The following is an 18,123-nucleotide window of genomic DNA, read 5'->3' on the forward strand; positions in this document are numbered from 1 at the left end:
ATATTTTTGAAAGATCTTTAAAAAAAAATTTTATGTTATATGTATCTCCCCATAATTATTTTGAAAAAGTTGATTTCCATTTTAATATTCTGAAACATGCTGTATTATTTATAAAAATATTAAGTCTAATACTATATTCAGTTAGAATGCTCTAACTTTTAAATAAAGACTTGATATGATTTTGGGGGGGTTTTATGATTTTATTTATTTATTTGAGAGAGAGCACAAGTGGGGGGATGAGCAGAGGGAGACGGATAAGCTGAGTGTGGAGCCCAGTGTGGGGGCTCCATCCCACCACCCCAAGATCATGGCCCAAGCCAAAATCAAGAGTCGGAATCAGGGTCCTGGGTGGCTCAGTTGGTTAAGTGGCTGACTCTTGGTTTCAGCTCAGGTCATGATCTCAGGGTCCTGGGACTGAGCCCTGTGTCGGGCTCCGCGCTCAACAGAGAGCCTGCTGGAGAAGTCTCTGTCTCAGTCTCTCTCTCCCTCTGCCCCCTCCCCTGCTCCTCATGTATGGGTGCTCGCTCGCTCTCCCCCAAATATCTAAGCACATCTAAAAAAAAGAGAGATGTTTAACTGAGCAAGCTACCCAGGTGCCCCACTTAGTACAATTTTTAAAAAGAGCTATGAGAACACTGAGTGCTTTTTCCTAATGTGAAAACTATACTGCAAATGTGTTTTCACATAAGGAGCATCTCAGACATGAGGCACCCTGAGGACAGTGGTGGGGCACCGAGGGTGAAGGAAGTGCTTCTCATGTACATGGCAGCAGTCCCCTTCCAGCTGGGGGGTAAGGAAAGCACTTCAAAAGGCATGAGTCTGGCCCCAGAGAAGGATGTAGCACAGAAGGACAGAGGCACCGCAGTACTTGAACCTCTAGACCAGGGGGTCAGCAAACCTCTTCTGTCAAGAGCCAGATAGAAAGCATTGGAGCCTTTGCAGGCCATATATTGTTTGCATATATTGTTTGCATCAGATTTTCTTCTTTGTTCTGTTTTGTTTTGTTTTCACAACTCTTGAAAAACATGAACATCATTCTTCTAAACTTTTTTTTTTTTCTAAGATTTTATTTATTCATTCATGAGAGACACAGAGAGAGAGAGAGAGGCAGAGACACAGGCAGAGGGAGAAGCAGGCTCCATGCAGGGAACCCGACGTGGGACTCAATCCCGGGTCTCCAAGATCACGCCCTGGGCTGAAGGCAGGCGCTCAACCACTGAGCCCCCCCCCAGGGATCCCCCAACATCATTCTAAACTTGAAGGCTGTTCAGAAACAGGCTGAGACCGATAGAACCAAAGCAAGGTGAGGAGGGACCTCTGTACACAGAAGGAGACGCAATTGATTTTGTCCTGTTTGTTTCTCAGGAGACCATCGAGATGCTTCTCAAAACAACCACAGCAAAATAGAGGTGAGTCGTTTCATTTAAGGAAGCGTTTGGGGGTGTGTAGGAGTTGCCCCAGAAAATGGGGGCTTCAAACAACAGAGATGCATTCTCTCACAGCTCTGGAGGCCAGAGGTCTGAAATCCAGCTGCCAGCAGGGCCCCTCTCCCTCTGAGGCTCTGGGGAAGATTCCTTCCTTGCCTCTTCCTCACTTCTGGGCTTGCCTGCAATCCGTGGTGTTCCTCGGCTTACACTCCCATGCCACCTTCCCCGGTCACATGGCATTCTCGCTGGGTGTCTGGGTGTCTGGGTCCAGATCTCCCTCCTCTTCCACGGACACCAGTCATTGGATTAGGGCTCACCCTCGTCCAATAGGACCTCCTCTGAACTCGACTACATCGGCAAAGATCCTATTTCCAAAATTCCAACCCACAATAGGGTGTCTTTTTGTTTTAAGACAGGTGTGAGCCTCTTGACACTTACGAGTGTGTTAAACTCCTAAGATAGCTTTTCCATAAAGACTTGGCTTCAGAGACAAGCCCCTGTCATTTGGTAAGCCCACACGGACGTTTTCCAAATCACATCTTTGTTTCCTTTCTCCACTGCTTTCAGCCCGTTGATTTTAGCTGGAACATGTTTGCTGATGGGAAGCTTGCGTTTTATGACCACTATCTTATTGAGCAAATCCACTCAGGGAAAGAGTCGGAAGTTCGACAGTTTTTCTTCCTGCTTGCAGTTTGCCACACGGTCATGGTGGATAGAATTGATGGTGAGTGTTTCTCTGGCATCACGGACACGGGGGCCCCGTGCTTTGGTTTACAGGTAACTCTCACCTGGCGTGCAGATGCATGTAAAGCGGTAGGCTTGACGAGCCCGTCTTTACCCAAGCAGTGAGTGTCAGTGAGCAGTGAGTGTCAGTGAGCCTGATGGTGTGAGGGAGCAAAGGAGGAGACCAGCTCTCAGTTTCTGAAAATGCACACCTTCTTCACAGTTAACAGCTCCAAATGTGTTTATCACTTTGCAAGCAAAATCTTATCATTAGGAGAAATGATGGACTCTTGCCTTAGGCCAGAAGAATCCCAGTCTTCCCACCCTGCAGTGACCTGACGTTTATTGAGAGGGAAGAGTCAAGCCTTATCTGGGGCATAAGGGGAACTTTGAGCTCGAACAATCAGAGTAATTTCGGAGGGAATTTATTTTCTAGCTTCAGATGTGTTTGGGGTTTGAAATAATATCTACCAGGGGCACCTGGGTGGCTCAGTCGGTGAAGCGTCTGCCTTCGGCTCAGGTCATGAACTCAGGGTCCTGGGTTAGAGCCCCACATTGGGCTCCCTGCTCAGCAGGTGGTCTGCTTCTCCCTCTCCCTCTGCCCCTCCCTCTGCTTCTGCTCTCTCTCTCTCTCTCTGTCAAATAAATAAATAATAATCTTAAAAAAAAAAAAAGGAAGCAAGAGCACCCACCAGAGCCTGGGCTGACTTCAGGGGCCTTTCTCATTGGAAGGAGCATAATTAACGTGTATTTTTGCATGGGAGCCCACAAAGCTGACCTGCAGGTTCCTTCCCGAGCTCTGAAATGCAGCTGTGCAGCAGCTGTGTCCCGTGTCGGTGAGAGCGAGCCGTTCTTTCACGCATGCACGTTATGATTAGTTCTGTCAACACACCTGTGCTTTTTGTGGAACGTGCAAAAGGAGCCCTGCCAGCCCTTCGGTGACGGAGCACCGTCTGCCCGTCCCGCCTGCGCTCAAATCAGTGCAGCATAGCAAGGGGCCTGTTTTCTGCCCCTGCGGCGTCATGTGTGGCAGGTGTGAGCTCTCCAGGTGAGGAATATTCAGAGAAACTGAATGTGTGCAGCTCTGTGTGCCGTGGTGCGGCAGATCCCCAAGAAGCCCATTCCAAGGATGGCTGTACCGCCCCACCAAGCGAGATAGCCACAGAGTTCACGAGATAGTCCAGATGCCTGGAAGGTTATTGGGTTGGGGGGGGGGGGGGGGGCAGGAGGCACGCCAGGCCGTGAGTAACCACCGCAGAGGTCAAAGTCTGTTTCTAGCTGCGACCTGATCCTCTTAGGCCTTGACTCCTGCATAAAAGTATCCTGCACCCACCCCACCCCCCGCCCCAAAGTGTGTGGTGGTATCTTGAGAACTAACCAGCCGACCTAGGCAAACACACTTTGGTCTTATGGCCTGTGCTTTCTTCCCTCCTCCCTGGAGTGTTCTGGGAAGGGCCCCTTTCTGCTAGAGGTGGGCCAGCCCAGTTTGGGTCCCTGCCACAGCATGTGGTACAGACCCGGGTCTTTGGCCTGAGGGCCAGCGACCTCGGTGTTGCAGGCAGACGGTTGGCACCCAGGGTCCCTCCCAGCCTAATATCGTGCAGCCCTTTGTCCCACTGTCCGCTGAGGCAAAGAGTTGTACACCTGGAGGAGACTTCTTTCGCACAGTCTGTGACAGACGCTTGGTCTAGCCACTGTGCCTGGATGACAGCTGATCTCCAGGGGCTGGAGGTTAAAGATCAATTGGTTTTGGGTTTGATACATGAGGTACCTCAAAAGGGTCCCCTGGAAGGACCTTGGGAACCCCTCCTCCAAATATGATGGATAATCCAGACCCAGAAGGTGCAGGGACCTGCCTGACCCATGCAGCAGGTCAGACCCCCTTCTAGTGGGGTCCCCTTGCCATCCCCTATGCTGCGACACCTCTGCTCTTGCTTGTGCATTTTCTCTCGTTTGTAAGAATAATTGAGACTAGTCAGTCTTCTATGATGCGTCACATCAACAGGAGAGGGGAGGAAATCCTTCCATATGTGTTGCTGTATACAACAGACTAGCTCAGCAGGCAGTTTGTATGACCTGAGTGTTGAGTCCCTGTGGAGACACATGGGGACAAAGCATGGAGAGATGGCTTTGGTTTTCTACTGCTCTGTAATGAGTGACCACAGCTCAGTAGCTGGAAGTTCCCATTCATTAGCCCAGCGTTCTGTAGGTCAGAGGTCTGGCCATGGCATGATGGGGCTCTCTGCTCAAGGCCTCTCAAATCAAGGGCAAGCCTTGTCATGTTCTCGTCTGGAGCTCCAGGTCCTCTTCCAAGCTCATGTGGGGGTGCAGGACTCAGTTCTCTGCAGTCAAAGGCCTGGGGTCTTCATTCCCTGCTCTTAGGAGCCTCCCTGCTTCCTGGCCACATGGCCCCTTCCATCTTCAAGGCGAGCAAAAGAAAATCTCCCTTCCAAGAACCCCTTACACGCTTCGAATCTCTCTCCCCAGGAGAAGGCCTGTCCCTTTTAAGGGTTAACCTAATTAGGTCGGGAATACTCCGATAATGTCCCTTTTTTTTTTTTTTTTTTTTTTTTTTTTTTTTTTTTATAATCTCCCTATCTTGAGGGCAACTGATTTGGACCTTAATTACACCTGCAAAATCCCTCCCCAGCAGTACCGAGATTAGCATTTGAATAACTGAGAGGAGGTACATGTGTATGCCAGGGGGGTGGCAGGAACTGTAGGGTCACCTTTGATTCCTGCCTCCTGCAGAGGCTGTGTGAGAGTGGAGGGTGGAAGGCTTAGAGGCCCTTTCTCTCCCTGCAGGCCTTGACGTCATGATGTGCTGTGGTCAGAGGCCACATTTTAGGAGGTTGGAGTGGGGAGACCCTAGACCCCAGGGAAGCTGAGGGCCTGGGTTAGGGTGCCATCTGTGGGAAGGATGAGTGAGTCACAAAGGCAGGAGGCATCCGGCAGATGATTTGCTGGTGGGGAGATTGTTGGGGGGGGGGGGGTAGTCGTTGGAGAGGTAACTTGTTTCAGGGCTGGTACCCGCAAGAGGAAGCCAAGGTGGCAGGATTTGCAGTTTGAGCATCTTTTTTATTTGTGCTGGTTTTATGATCCATAACTTAGTTTCTGGGAGAAAAGAACGTCTCCCTGGTTGCCCCAAGGTGTACAGTAAACCAAGAGTTCTCTTCAGAAATGGTTTCTGAGGATTATTTTTTTAGTTTTCTTCCTGCAGACATCAAGTTGGAGTTTGGACCAGCTCATCAAGTTCCTTCCTGTCTGTCTAAGTCTGCAGTTCTGTGGCTCTATTACGAGAACCAAATGGAAGGGTTTTTTGGATAATGATAACGATATCAGTGTTTGTTTCAGATATGATTGTCTTAGTCATGGGAACTATACCACCTTTTATCATTGCTTTTTTTTCTGTTGGAATAAGCTTGCCATCAGCACGATGCAGTAGAACACTGTGCCAGCTCCCCTTGTCGAAGGGAGGGGTTGTGTTCCTGCTGCTGCTTGCTTAGCTCTGCTTCAATATTTTGCCCTCTGGAGTGTGTGCCTCTGTGTGTGTGTGTGTGTGTCCAGAATGGACAGATTTAGTGTGTATATTTGTAACGCTGGTATATGACCTTCTGGATGAGCAGGAAACAACCTAAATTGTCATCTTCAATTACTAATTGGGAGTTGATTTGTACTGATTTAATTAGTGAGCCATCTGAGCAGGTGCATGAAGGAGGCAGGTCCATGAAGGAAGCAGGTGTGTGGAGGTGCAACCATCCCTATAACTGGTAGCTGATTCACCCTGGAACATCCTTCCCGTCCGTGTAGACTGATGGTGTGAAAAAGCTGCCCATCCATCCATGGTCTGCATCTGGCTCGAACCGTGGTGGGAACACAAAATGCCTCTTCCTGTGAAAATTCACCTGGCCATAGAAGTACTTTTCTTTCTGCTTTAAAGCAGAATAAATTCAGTAGCAAAATGGAAAATATTTTTCAACTCTTTACCGAAGCACAGCCGTGTATGGAGACAAGCATATGGCTCAGTGAGTTTGCACAAACCAAATCCTCCCTTGTCATAAACACCAGATTTTAAAAAACCAGAACATTATGAATCCCGTAGAAGACCCTTGTGTTCCCTTCCAGCTGGTGCCCCCACCAAGGGGACTGGTCCTAACGTGGAATAGCCCTAACGTGGAATAGCCCAGGTTAGCTTTGTTGGTCTTGTGGCCTGTAAAATGCAGTCACGTAGCATAGACTTGCATGTCTGGCTTCTTTGGCTCAACTTGGTGAGATTTATTCCAGTTGTCGACATGTGCTTATGAACAGAAGGCAACTTTCCATTAATTAAACATCAGGAGATTGAACAGATTGATGCATTTTGAGGGTTTTTTTTTTTTAAACGGGAATATGGCTGTGGTGAAGTAAGCACACTCTTCTGGAGGGAAGATAAAGCGCACAACCCTTTTAGGAAATAAATGAGTGATGTTTGCCAACAGACTTAAAAATTATCAGTATTTGTCAGCTCGGTGTTTTCACTACTAGGAAGCTATTCTTAGAAAATAGCAAAACCTCCGTACACAGACAAAATTGTTATTTACCATGTTATTTTTGAGCGCAGAAAAATTTGGAAAAAAAGCCAAGTGCCTGTAACTGGAACATGGTGACATGTTTACATTCATTATAATAATGTTCAGAAAGAACTTTTAAAGCTATGTTAACATGCTCAGAATATAAGGTTAAAATCACCAGGATGCAAATGTATATTCAGTATGATAGAAACTACTACAGAAACAGGCATTTTCAAAAGGACTGGAAAGAATTATAACATAATGTCAATAGTGTTGTTTTTCCTCCAGATGGTGGGATTATGGGAAATTTTGCCTCCTATTCCTGGCCAGTTTTTTTTTTTCTTTTAACTACTGCTTTATATTACTGTTTATAATTAGAAATAAAACCTTAAAGTTTGAAAAGTGTGAATGTTGGCATACTCCTTAAAAATCAACGATCTCCTTTCTGGAGGGTATCTTGGACTTTGCAGAGCTTCCTTACCCCCCACGTGCACCTCAAGCGAGCCCTGGGTGGGGAGCCTGTGCCTGGTTTCACAGCTTTTCTGGTTTCCTCTCCTGCCTCTGTCAGGTCAGCTCAACTACCAGGCAGCCTCTCCCGACGAAGGCGCCCTAGTGAGCGCTGCCAGGAACTTTGGCTTTGCCTTCCTTGCGAGGACCCAGAACACGATCACCATCAGTGAGTTGGGGACCGAAAGGACCTACGACGTTCTTGCCATCTTGGACTTCAACAGCGACCGGAAGCGAATGTCTATAATCGGTAGGTCGCCCTCAAGAGTGTGTCCGTGTATCACTCATTTAGATGCTGCCTTTTGCATATTTTATTTAATGACACCCAAATAAAACAGGCAACGGAGGAACCATTGGCTCCTGGGAGATGTCCGGGGACTGGCTTGGTGTCCATCATTCAGGGGACAACTGCAAGTGTATCCGAATCTTGCAATTTTGACTCCACGACATGAGCTGCTGGAGTGAGGGTGGTGATACAGTGGGCGCTAGATCCACACACACGTTTGTGTTTTGTGAGGCCCTCTGAGCGCTGCTGCCTTATACTTGACATTAGGGAAGGGAGAGGCAGCAAGAGAGGGGTTCAGAGAAAAGCGAGGCTGTGCTAATGAAGCGAAAATGTACCTCCAGTCCAGGTACATGACAACAGGCCACCAAGTGGAAGGGATGACTGCTTCCCAATATTGAGATTCTTAAGTTTTAATTTTAAACAATACCAGACTTATAGAAAGACTGCAAGAATGGTTTAAAAAACTCTTATTGGGCAGCCCGGGTGGCTCAACGGTTTAGTGCCATCTTCAGCTGAGGTGTGATCCTGGAGACCCAGGATTGAGTCCCACGTCGGGCTCCCTGCATGGAGCCTGCTTCTCCCTCTGCCTCTCTCTGTGTGTCTCTCATGAATAAATAAATAAAATATTAAAAAAAAAACCAGGGGATCCCTGGGTGGTGCAGCAGTTTAGCGCCTTCCTTTGGCCCAGGGCGCGATCCTGGAGACCCGGGATCGAATCCCACGTCGGGCTCCCAGTGCATGGAGCCTGCTTCTCCCTCTGCCTATGTCTCTGCCTCTCTCTCTCTCTCTCTCTCTACCATAAATAAATAAAAATTAAAAAAAAATAAATAAATAAAATACAAATAAAAATTTAAAAAAAACAAAACTCTTTTATTCTCTTCCATATCCACCAGCTATTAGCATTGGCCACATGTCCGTCATCATTTTCATCATATACAGGTTCTTGTTTCCTGAACCATTTGAGAGTAAATTAGGGAGCTAATGCTCCTTTCCCCTAAATACGTCAGCAGGTATGTCCTGTGAACAAGAACATCCACTTATATATAAACAAAATGACCAGAATCAGAAAATTTAACAGGAAACAATGTTGTTATCTAATCTACAGGATGTTTTCAGATTTTATCAGAAATTTTCTTTCTTCTTTCTTCTTCCCTTCCTGGTTCAAGACCCAAGATTGCACGGTGCATTAGGTGATTGTTAACTCTGCTCTCCTTTAATTTAGAACAGTTTCCCAATTGTTTTCTTTCATACATTGACATTTTTGAAAAGCACAGGCCCATTATTTTGTCAAAAGTCTCTCGATTTGGATTTGTCTGATATCCCCTCATGATTGAATTCACGTTATACGTTGTTGGCAGGAGGAGTACGTGGATTGGTGCTGCGTCCTTCCCAGCCTATCACATCTGGAGGCCACGTGATTATTAGTGATGTGAGCTTCGATCACGCAGAAAGTGTTGACGAGCTTTCTCTACTCTGAGATTGAATTTTTAACCAGTGAAAATATATGGGTTCAACTGTCTGCTGAACTCTGAGTAGGCACATTTTGCTGAGTGCTTTCTCTGCCTAGCCCTGATGTAGGCTGATTATCATGCCCGGCATTTACCTTGAAGAATTCAAAATCGAGTTAGCTACGAGGCACATGCTATTATTACATGACCACACAGATCCCAAAACCTAAGAAAAAAAATGGCCATGGGAGTCATGTTATGGTCTGAGTATTAAAGGTAGTAAGTGTTAACAGATTTATAGGTAAGATTCCTATGACATAGACAAAGAAGGCATTATGGAAGGAACTAGCCCAGGGCATAGCACACAGTAAGAAATCAGTCAATGAGGCTGTAAGAACAAGTAAGAATATGAAAAACTCAGCTGACTAAGGAAATCTTTTCATATTTATTTCACTGTTACATTATATGTAAATGGTAAGCCTACTGACTTTGTTGAGAGTGAAATCTTTCTAGGAGCATTCATGATTTTAAACTAAGGGTGAATTACTAGCAGAGCAACACTTCAAATTAACTTTATAAATGTAATTTTCTATTGAGAAATCAAACCTACCTTTATTATTTGCTTTTCCTCCCCTTGCTACCAGTAAGAACCCCAGAAGGCAACATCAGGCTTTATTGTAAAGGTGCTGACACAGTGATTTATGAACGGTTACATCAGATGAGTCCAACAAAACAAGAGACACAGGACGCCCTGGATGTAAGTGTCATTCTTATTCTTTCTGCCGCAGATTACGAACTTCCTTTTTGAAACTATCTTGTAAGCTCAAATGAAAGCTCTGTATGAACTGTTGACCCTTCCCTTGTCTCGGTGTAGTTGTGTGGAAAGGGCGTGAATGTAGGAATACAGCAGGCTGGTTCTGGTTCTGCTCCTGCTGCTGACCTCCTAGGACATGACCATGGTGTCCTTTCTAGCATCCAGGTTAACAGCATCTGTAGGACAGGCCCAGGGTATTGATTGGTCTCTCTTCAGCGACCTTGAACAAGCTACAGAACCATAGCTGCGTGGCCTCCAAGAATCTCACCGACCTCCTAGTGTACAATGAAGGAAAGAAAGCATTCGTGTATGATGGGGAATGACAAAGCAATGCGGTAGATAATTGAGTTCTGATGCCTTTGTCAGTGAATCAGTTTGGTCTGCACTACAAATTTGTTATCTGAGGGGAGTGTAAACTTAGTCCAGTGATAATTTGCAGTCATTCAGAATGCTTCTGGAAATTTCTCTCTTGGAGTTGCCTACTAATCCTTATATTGCTTTGGTTCTGTTAATGATGGCAATGAAGTATGGAGAATATCCATCAGACCTGGTATTCCAGTTCTGCCTTTTTATTTGTTTTGTGTCCTTGGGGGGAAACTGAAGCGTTAACTGCCCATGTAAAAGAGGAAGAGGAAGTGGGTACATCCCACCTAGGAAGGTTGTTACAAGGGAAAGCATTTTTGCACGATTCCCAGCATTTAGTAAAGGGTAATTTTTTCCCTTCATTTTAAGGGTATGGTTGAGTTTTGGGGCTAGCCAAAGGTCCTTCAGGAAGAAGGCTGTATATGATGTTTACTTCTTGGGGTTGCATTTTAAGTTTAGATATGTTGTTGAAGCAGTTACAGTGGATAATTTCTCTTAAGCATATGAACAATGGCAATTTAATCAAACAGATGCAGAACCTTCCAAAGAATCTTTGAAAGCACATACTCAGTTGGGTGAACTAGTTCTGCCATCTTGGCTAGACAAGATGCAGCTGTGAAGTAATAAACCATTTTTATTGGCTCAAACTTCAGCTCTTTAAAATAGCTTAAATCTGCTCAGCATGATTAAATTTTCCAGATGCTCTTTTCCAGTAAAATGTTTTATCTTAGCTTTAACAGTGGCTCAGGTATTTCAGAATTGGTTTGAGGAAATAATGCTTGGTTGAGAGTTCATAGTTGATTGGTCTCGTAACAGTTTGTGGGAACAAGTTATAAAGTTGTGTTTTTAACTTTACCTGTGTAAACACAGGTCTGTGTTTACATCATTACACCCCAAGGCAGCTCGCTTGTCTGTTATTTTCTGAGTCATCATGAGAAAAAGTTTTCTTCATTCTAGTGACTTGATTTAGAAGAAATGTATACTTTTTTCTCTAATTTGGGAACTACAAATAGGATTCTGAGAATACTTAGACAAAGTATTGGTTAATCTCCTCCACAGAATGTATTTATTCAGAATTCAGTATCTTTCATGACTCTTTTTAAATTCTCTTATTGTATTACCTCAAAGAAAGATTTCAAACTTGATCTTGAATTACATAAAATTAACTGTTGTTTGTTGGATGGATTATCTTTTAAATAGATCTTTGCAAGTGAGACTCTTAGAACTCTGTGCCTTTGCTACAAGGAAATTGAAGAAAAAGAATATGAAGAATGGAATAAAAAGTTTATGGCTGCCAGTATAGCCTCCACCAACCGGGATGAAGCTCTGGATAAAGTGTATGAAGAGATTGAAAAAGACTTAATTGTGAGTTTTCACCTTCATAACGTGGTATTCTAACAGAACTGGAAGTTTTATTAAGTTTTGTTATATTTTTAATCTTATGCTTGAAAGATCATTCCAACTTCAGCATTTCAAATTGGTACAATGGAACTCCGTCATTTGGATTTCTTTTGTTCGGCAAGCAAAATAGAACTTGCCATTATGAGAAACCAAAAGACAGAAAACATTGAGATTCTAACCCAATTCTATTACTTTTATATCACTCATTAAAATGCGTTATAATTTTTACATAACAAACTACATATTACATTTTGAGAATCACCAAAATGATTTTTATTTTGCAAACTTTGAAATAAGATAGTTTATAAATGAAATTTCTCAAAATTAAATACATATTGCCCGTAGAGTTTAGATTAGACAGAAATGTTCAACAACTAGCTAGTATCAACCTTTAGTGAAAGGAAGTGGCTTGTGTCCAAGCCACTTGTGTCCAAGTAGTATGTATACAATTAAAGTACATTTTTAACGTCCTTAATTTTGTACTTACATTTTTGTCTTGGTAAACTACCTTAAGAAAAAAGTTTTTGAATGCTTTGGTTTTTGGTGAGTGTGAAACACAGCAGCCTTCCCTGTCAGTGCTGGCCAGCAGCCCCAGTAGAGTACCAAAGGGGGTGGATAATTAGCCCTTCTTCTGTTTACAGGTTGGCAAACTGCAATTACAGAACATTTTGAGCTTATTTGCTAAATCCTTTTTTTTTTTTTTTTAATGTACATTCCAGTTATTGGGAGCAACAGCAATTGAAGACAAGCTACAGGATGGAGTCCCAGAAACCATTTCAAAACTCGCAAAAGCTGACATTAAGATCTGGGTGCTCACTGGAGATAAAAAGGGTAATTCAATTTGTGGGGAAGCATATCTGTTAACTCCTTAAATATTCATAGCTCCTATTTCCCCTGCCCCAGATGACACTCTCAGACTTTGCATCCTACACAAATACTGACCATTTCTTTGAGACAGAGATGCTTTCTTAAGAAAACCTTCTCCATTATTCCAGCTCTTACTGACAGTATCCTTCTGGAAGGCCTCTCAGTAACAAGACTTTATGTCTTATAATTGAGGTCCTGGTTGTGCCATGCTGACTGTGACCAGTCCTCTCTCTCCAGCCAGGCGTGGGCTCCTCTCGTGAAAGGACCCCTTTTGCCCCTTCTGTCCTCCCCAGCACTTTGCCGTTTGTTGGATGCAGAATGGAACAATACAGAATGCTGACCATCAACTTTTGTTTTCTTGCCTATTTTATTGCTTGGAAACTATAAATTAAATTTTATACCCAAGGGATGATCTTAATTTTTAAATTTAGAGCTCTACAAGGAGTTGTTTGGCATTGCTGCCTCACCCTACAAGCCTCCCATGGAAAACCAGATCATTTCTCTTACTTTGACCTGGTTAATGGGTTACATACTCTGATAAGCCAAGGGAAGTCCTGACCTTAAACAAATAACAATGGGTGGTGATGGAAAAAGGGGAAAAAAAATCTCCAGTAGGGGCCCCATGTGAAGGTTTATGGAAGCAGTTATCGTTTTTTTTTTCCATAACAGAATGATGAAACCACAGGAACCGACTGTGCTTAATATTTCAATAAATATTGATTTATTAAATAACCAGTTCATGTATTTGATAATATAGTACTTTTTATAATTGAAAACATCTCAAACCAGATTTTGATTTCTACTTATTCTGCCACAGAGAAAGGACTTTTTTCCCCGCTTTGTGATTTCTATAATGTTACGGAAAAATACAGCGTATTTGTTTGAATCTAGCTATTTCATGACTTGAAAAAAATGCTCATGACTAGCAAAGTCAATTATTTATCAATAGCGACAACACTTCATGTTTTTCTGTTGTAGAAACTGCTGAAAATATAGGATTTGCTTGTGAACTTCTGACTGAAGACACCACTATTTGCTATGGGGAGGATATAAAGTAAGTAAAGGCAAACTCGATGCAGTAGACACAGCAGATGTGGAGAAATGGGAGCTAGACTTTACCTCAGACAGTTTTCCTCACATTTAAATGAAGCAAAGGAACCCCAGGTAGTTCCAAGTTATCATGGTTTGACCTTATTTTGAGCTGATTTTAGTGTTAGGGGCCTTCATTTGCTCGTTCAGGGGCCATTTCTCCACAGTTCTTACAGAGTCCTAAGTGCTTGCCTGCTGACTAAAAAAGTGAGACCAGCACATCACTAGCCAATTAATATGAATTCTATCCATGTGCTGCCTTTTCTAGAAATTGTAATTTTGAAAGAAACATAGAAGGAAAGAACCTCACGATTTTGCTTGGAAGGAAACATTTGGATGGGATGCACCTCTGGTCTTGTCTGGATGGGGCGGGATATTTCAAGGCGTAGCCTATCCTGAAACACTCCAGAGCCGAGTCACAGTGGACCTGGACACGTATAAGGAAGAGCTCTGTCCTATTATAAAGCTAGATGTGTGTTGCACAAGTTACCAGGCTGTGCTATCTTGACCAGGCTGTTCTATTTATTTCTCAAGTCTTTTCCTTACAACACCTCCCCCAGGCTATCCTAAAGGCCCAAAGCTGGTGGATGAGGGAGTTACACTTGATCTTAGCCCAAAGGCTGAGAAGTGATAAGATGATGAGGGAGTTGAAAGTGGTTGTTAATCTTCTTTCTAATGATGGTGATGGAGCTTTTGTGAGTTGTTCCAATACATTAGGCACTTGGCTAAGTTAGACAAACAAAATCAGTAGCTCTAACATCTGAATAGATCAGTTCTGTTTGACTGCATAAACCATGACCCTTTTTGCTTTTAGCTTTAGACAAATAAATACTAATGTGTTTACTTAAATAGTTTCTTGGTTTCAAGTGACTTGGCTAATTGCCAGATGGTTTTATTTCCTGTAGATGGAGGGCCTTAATAGGTTCTGGTCTCTCTTTCTAAAGTGTTGAAAATTGGGCCCTGAGCTAAATTAGAAGGTAAAATTTATGCAAGTAGCAAATTTTATGATCATGCTCTTGGCTAGATTTACCTTTCTAGAGGGCTGAATGATTCCATCCATCTTTCTAGATGGTTCCTGAAAGGATGATTCCTATAGAATGGTTTGAATTGGTAACTTTCTATTTTTTCTCTTCCAGCCTTTTAGTGATTTGTCTCGATCACTCCTTATTTTCAAGCTTATTTTCATTATTGAAAATGAGCAATTAATGTAGAAAAAGAATACTAGATGCCTAATCCTCTAGTGCAGTGGTTCTCTTTTTTTTTAAGATTTTATTTATTTATTCATGAGAGACACACACAGAGAGAGAGAGAGAGAGAGAGAGAGAGAGAGAGAGAGAGAAGCAGGCTCCATGCAAGGAGCCCAACGTGGGACTTGATCCCGGGTGTCCAGGATCATGCTCTGGGCCAAAGGCAGGCGCTAAACTGTTGAGCCACCCAGCGATTCCCCATGCAGTGGTTCTCAACCAGGGATGACTTTGCCTTACAGGGAACATTTGACAATATCTGGAGACATCTTTAGTTGTCATAATAGTGGAGGCAGGTTACTACTGGCTTCTAGTAGGTAGAGGCCAGGGATGCTGCTAAACACCCTACAATACAATGGACAGCCATATACAACAAAGAAGTACCTGGCCCGAGACATCAGTAGTACTAAGGTGGAGAATAGTGGCTGTGTGTGTGTAACAAGGAAAGCTCTAGGCTAAGAGTAAGGAGACCTGAGTTTTCATTGCCATTTTCCCATCATCTTGGTGCAGGCAATCACATCATCTCCCTTGGACTTGAATTTTTTATTTGTAACATGAAGAGTTTAGATTAGATATTTATGGACCCTTCTACTCCAAAATTCCATGACTCATTTTTCTATCACACGAATGTGATATATACGGTCTTCTCAATTATTTGTTGATATATAGATAGTACTGAGAATTTCTCAAAAGCAAACATAACTTTATGTAGGAGTAATCTTATTTTTGCCAAATAGTAGCCACTGTTTATAATATACTGGGAGTTCGTGCCAGGTGTTAAAATTCAGATCAAAATTGCCTTCCTTCTGTTGCTCATGAACACATTTTCAACTGTATCTTCCTTTAGCTGTCTTTGGCAAATAATGAAGCACCAAAAACATGGTATCCTATGGGAGAGGAATTAAACTTAATAAAATTATGTCATCTGGTTTAAAAATGGGCTAAAGACTTGAACAGACTTTTCTCTGAAGAAATCTACCAATAGCCAATAAGCATATGCAATGATGCTCACCATCACTAAAAATTAGGGAAATGCAAATTAAAGCCACAATAAGATATCACCTTATACCTTTTTAGGATGGCTCTTATAAAACAACAAGAACAACAACAACAACAAATAAACCCCAAAAAACAAATAAAAAGAACCCAGAAAATAACAAGTATGGGCAAGCATGTGAAAATTGGAACTCTTGTGCATTTTTGGTAGGAGATAAAATGGTGCAGCTACTGTGGAAGACAGTATGGTGGTTCCTCAAAAAAATTAAAAATAGAATTACCATATCCAGCAATTCTACTTGTGGATATATATCCCAAAGAATTGAAAGCCAGAATTCAAAGAGGGATTTGCACACCCATGTCCATAGCAGCACTATTCACAATACCCAAGAAGTGGAAGTAACCCAAATGTCCATTGACGGATGGATGAATAGATAAACAAAATGTAGTATATTCATACAATGAAATATTATTCAAGAGGAAGGAAGTTCTGAAATGTGCTATAATAGGAATGAATCTTGAGGACAGTGAACTAAGCCAATCACAAAAAAACAAATACTGTGTGATTCCACTTATAGGAGTTATCTAGAGTGGTCAAATTCATAGAAACAGAAAATAAAGTAGTAGTTACCACAGACTAGGGGTCAGGGGAAATGGGATAAGGGGAATTTAAATAAAATCACCATAGTTTCAGTTTTGAAACATGAAGAAGGTCTGGAGATTGGTTACAAAACAGTGTCAATATTCTTAATACTATTGAAGTGTACACTTAGAAATACTTACTTTAGAAATTAAGTTTAATAGAAATTTTATGTTTTTTTAACCACAACTAAAAAAAGATATTATAATATCAAAAGTATCTCACAATAAAGGGTCTATTTATAGTCTTGTATGCTTAAACACTTAAATATCTTTCCCCCAGTGCTCTTCTTCACACAAGGATGGAAAACCAAAGGAATAGAGGTGGAGTCTATGCAAAATTTGCACCCCCGGTGCACGAACCTTTCTTTCCATCTGGTGAAAACCGTGCCTTAATAATCACTGGTTCTTGGTTGGTGCGTATTATTACTCTGTCTGTGCCTTTGGCTTAAACTAAAGCAGTTCACCGTGGACTGATTTTAGATGGTTTTCCCATATTAACTGGCAGCTTAAAAATCTCTTAGCCTATAAATGAACAGGCAATTTCCCAAGTGTGAGACTTAATATTATATGATCTATGAAAGGAATTATATCAGACTGGTAACAGTGGTTATTCGTGGTTTGTCAATCAGTGGATAATTTAAAATTTTCTTCTTTGTACATTTTTGTATTTTCTGAATTTTACAGTAAATAGGTTTTATAAACAAACAGTATCATCAATGATATAACCCAAGAACCATCCTTCACATGATTAAGGTCTTGGGAATGGTGCTTTTATTAAGACTGATTGATTGATTGATTTGAAAGAGAGAGAATGTGAGCACACAAAGGGATAGGAAGGAGGAAGAGGGAGAATCAGACTCCATGCTGAGCAGGGAGCCTGATGTGGGGCTTGATTCCAGGACCCTGGGATCATGACTTGAGCTGAAGGCAGATGCTTAACCAACTGAGCCACCCAGGTGCCCCGAGGGAATGGTACTCTTCATATAAAAACTAAAATGGTTGTAATCCTCTCATTTCACAGAATGAAATTCTTCTGGAGAAAAAGACCAAGAGAAGTAAGATTCTGAAGCTGAAGTTCCCAAGGACAGAAGAAGAAAGACGGATGCGGACGCAAAGTAAAAGGCGTCTGGAAGCTAGGAAAGAGCAGCGACAGAAGAACTTTGTCGACCTGGCCTGTGAGTGCAGTGCAGTCATCTGCTGCCGGGTCACCCCCAAGCAGAAGGCAATGGTGGTGGACCTGGTGAAGAGGTACAAGAAGGCCATCACGCTGGCAATTGGAGACGGGGCCAATGATGTCAACATGATCAAAAGTGAGTCTTGCCCACGGCCAATGCCCCTGGAATTACCAGAGAGAAGAAATGGCAGGGGTGTTTGGGGGGTAGTTTTTGCAAATGTCACTGCTTAGGCTTTCATAAAGCCGATGTCTGACAAAGGCACTTACCCATGATGACGACACCTGTTACCCTGCCCTCAGGAAGCTCAGGCTACCCACTAGGAGAGAGCAGGTTGGTCAGTGCCACTGGAGAATGCCAAATAGAAGTCGAGTTTCATATGGGTGACTTGGCCTTCTTTGTTTCCCTCTTTTATGTACATGTGATTTGGTTTGTTTTCCCTTTCTTGCTGTTTCTCCTCCTTATTTCCTTAAGGTGTATAAAAAAAATTCTGCTATTTAATAAGTTTTGCAAAAATCTCTGCTCAGCTTAAATTGCTGAATTCTCTTTGGTATCTGTTGGAGAGTATTTTTCTTTCATTTAAGCATCTTTTTC

At 42.7% G+C, this 18,123-nt stretch overlaps 1 protein-coding gene across 2 annotated transcripts in view; it reads left to right on the plus strand.

The window, feature by feature from the left end:
* Positions 1-18,123, plus strand: part of ATP8B1 (ATPase phospholipid transporting 8B1) — a 122,644-nt gene that overhangs the window by 91,942 nt on the left and 12,579 nt on the right. For both annotated transcript variants that reach the window (XM_038525924.1, XM_038525923.1), the window contains exons 14-22: positions 1,366-1,409; positions 1,995-2,151; positions 7,269-7,457; positions 9,586-9,698; positions 11,319-11,483; positions 12,239-12,350; positions 13,365-13,440; positions 16,638-16,770; positions 17,379-17,667. In XM_038525924.1, coding sequence (XP_038381852.1) covers positions 1,366-1,409; positions 1,995-2,151; positions 7,269-7,457; positions 9,586-9,698; positions 11,319-11,483; positions 12,239-12,350; positions 13,365-13,440; positions 16,638-16,770; positions 17,379-17,667 — 1,278 coding nt within the window. The remainder of the gene's footprint in view (positions 1-1,365; positions 1,410-1,994; positions 2,152-7,268; positions 7,458-9,585; positions 9,699-11,318; positions 11,484-12,238; positions 12,351-13,364; positions 13,441-16,637; positions 16,771-17,378; positions 17,668-18,123) is intronic.

This window comes from Canis lupus, chromosome 1 (assembly GCF_011100685.1).
Source record: "Canis lupus familiaris isolate Mischka breed German Shepherd chromosome 1, alternate assembly UU_Cfam_GSD_1.0, whole genome shotgun sequence".
Lineage (NCBI taxonomy): Eukaryota > Metazoa > Chordata > Mammalia > Carnivora > Canidae > Canis > Canis lupus.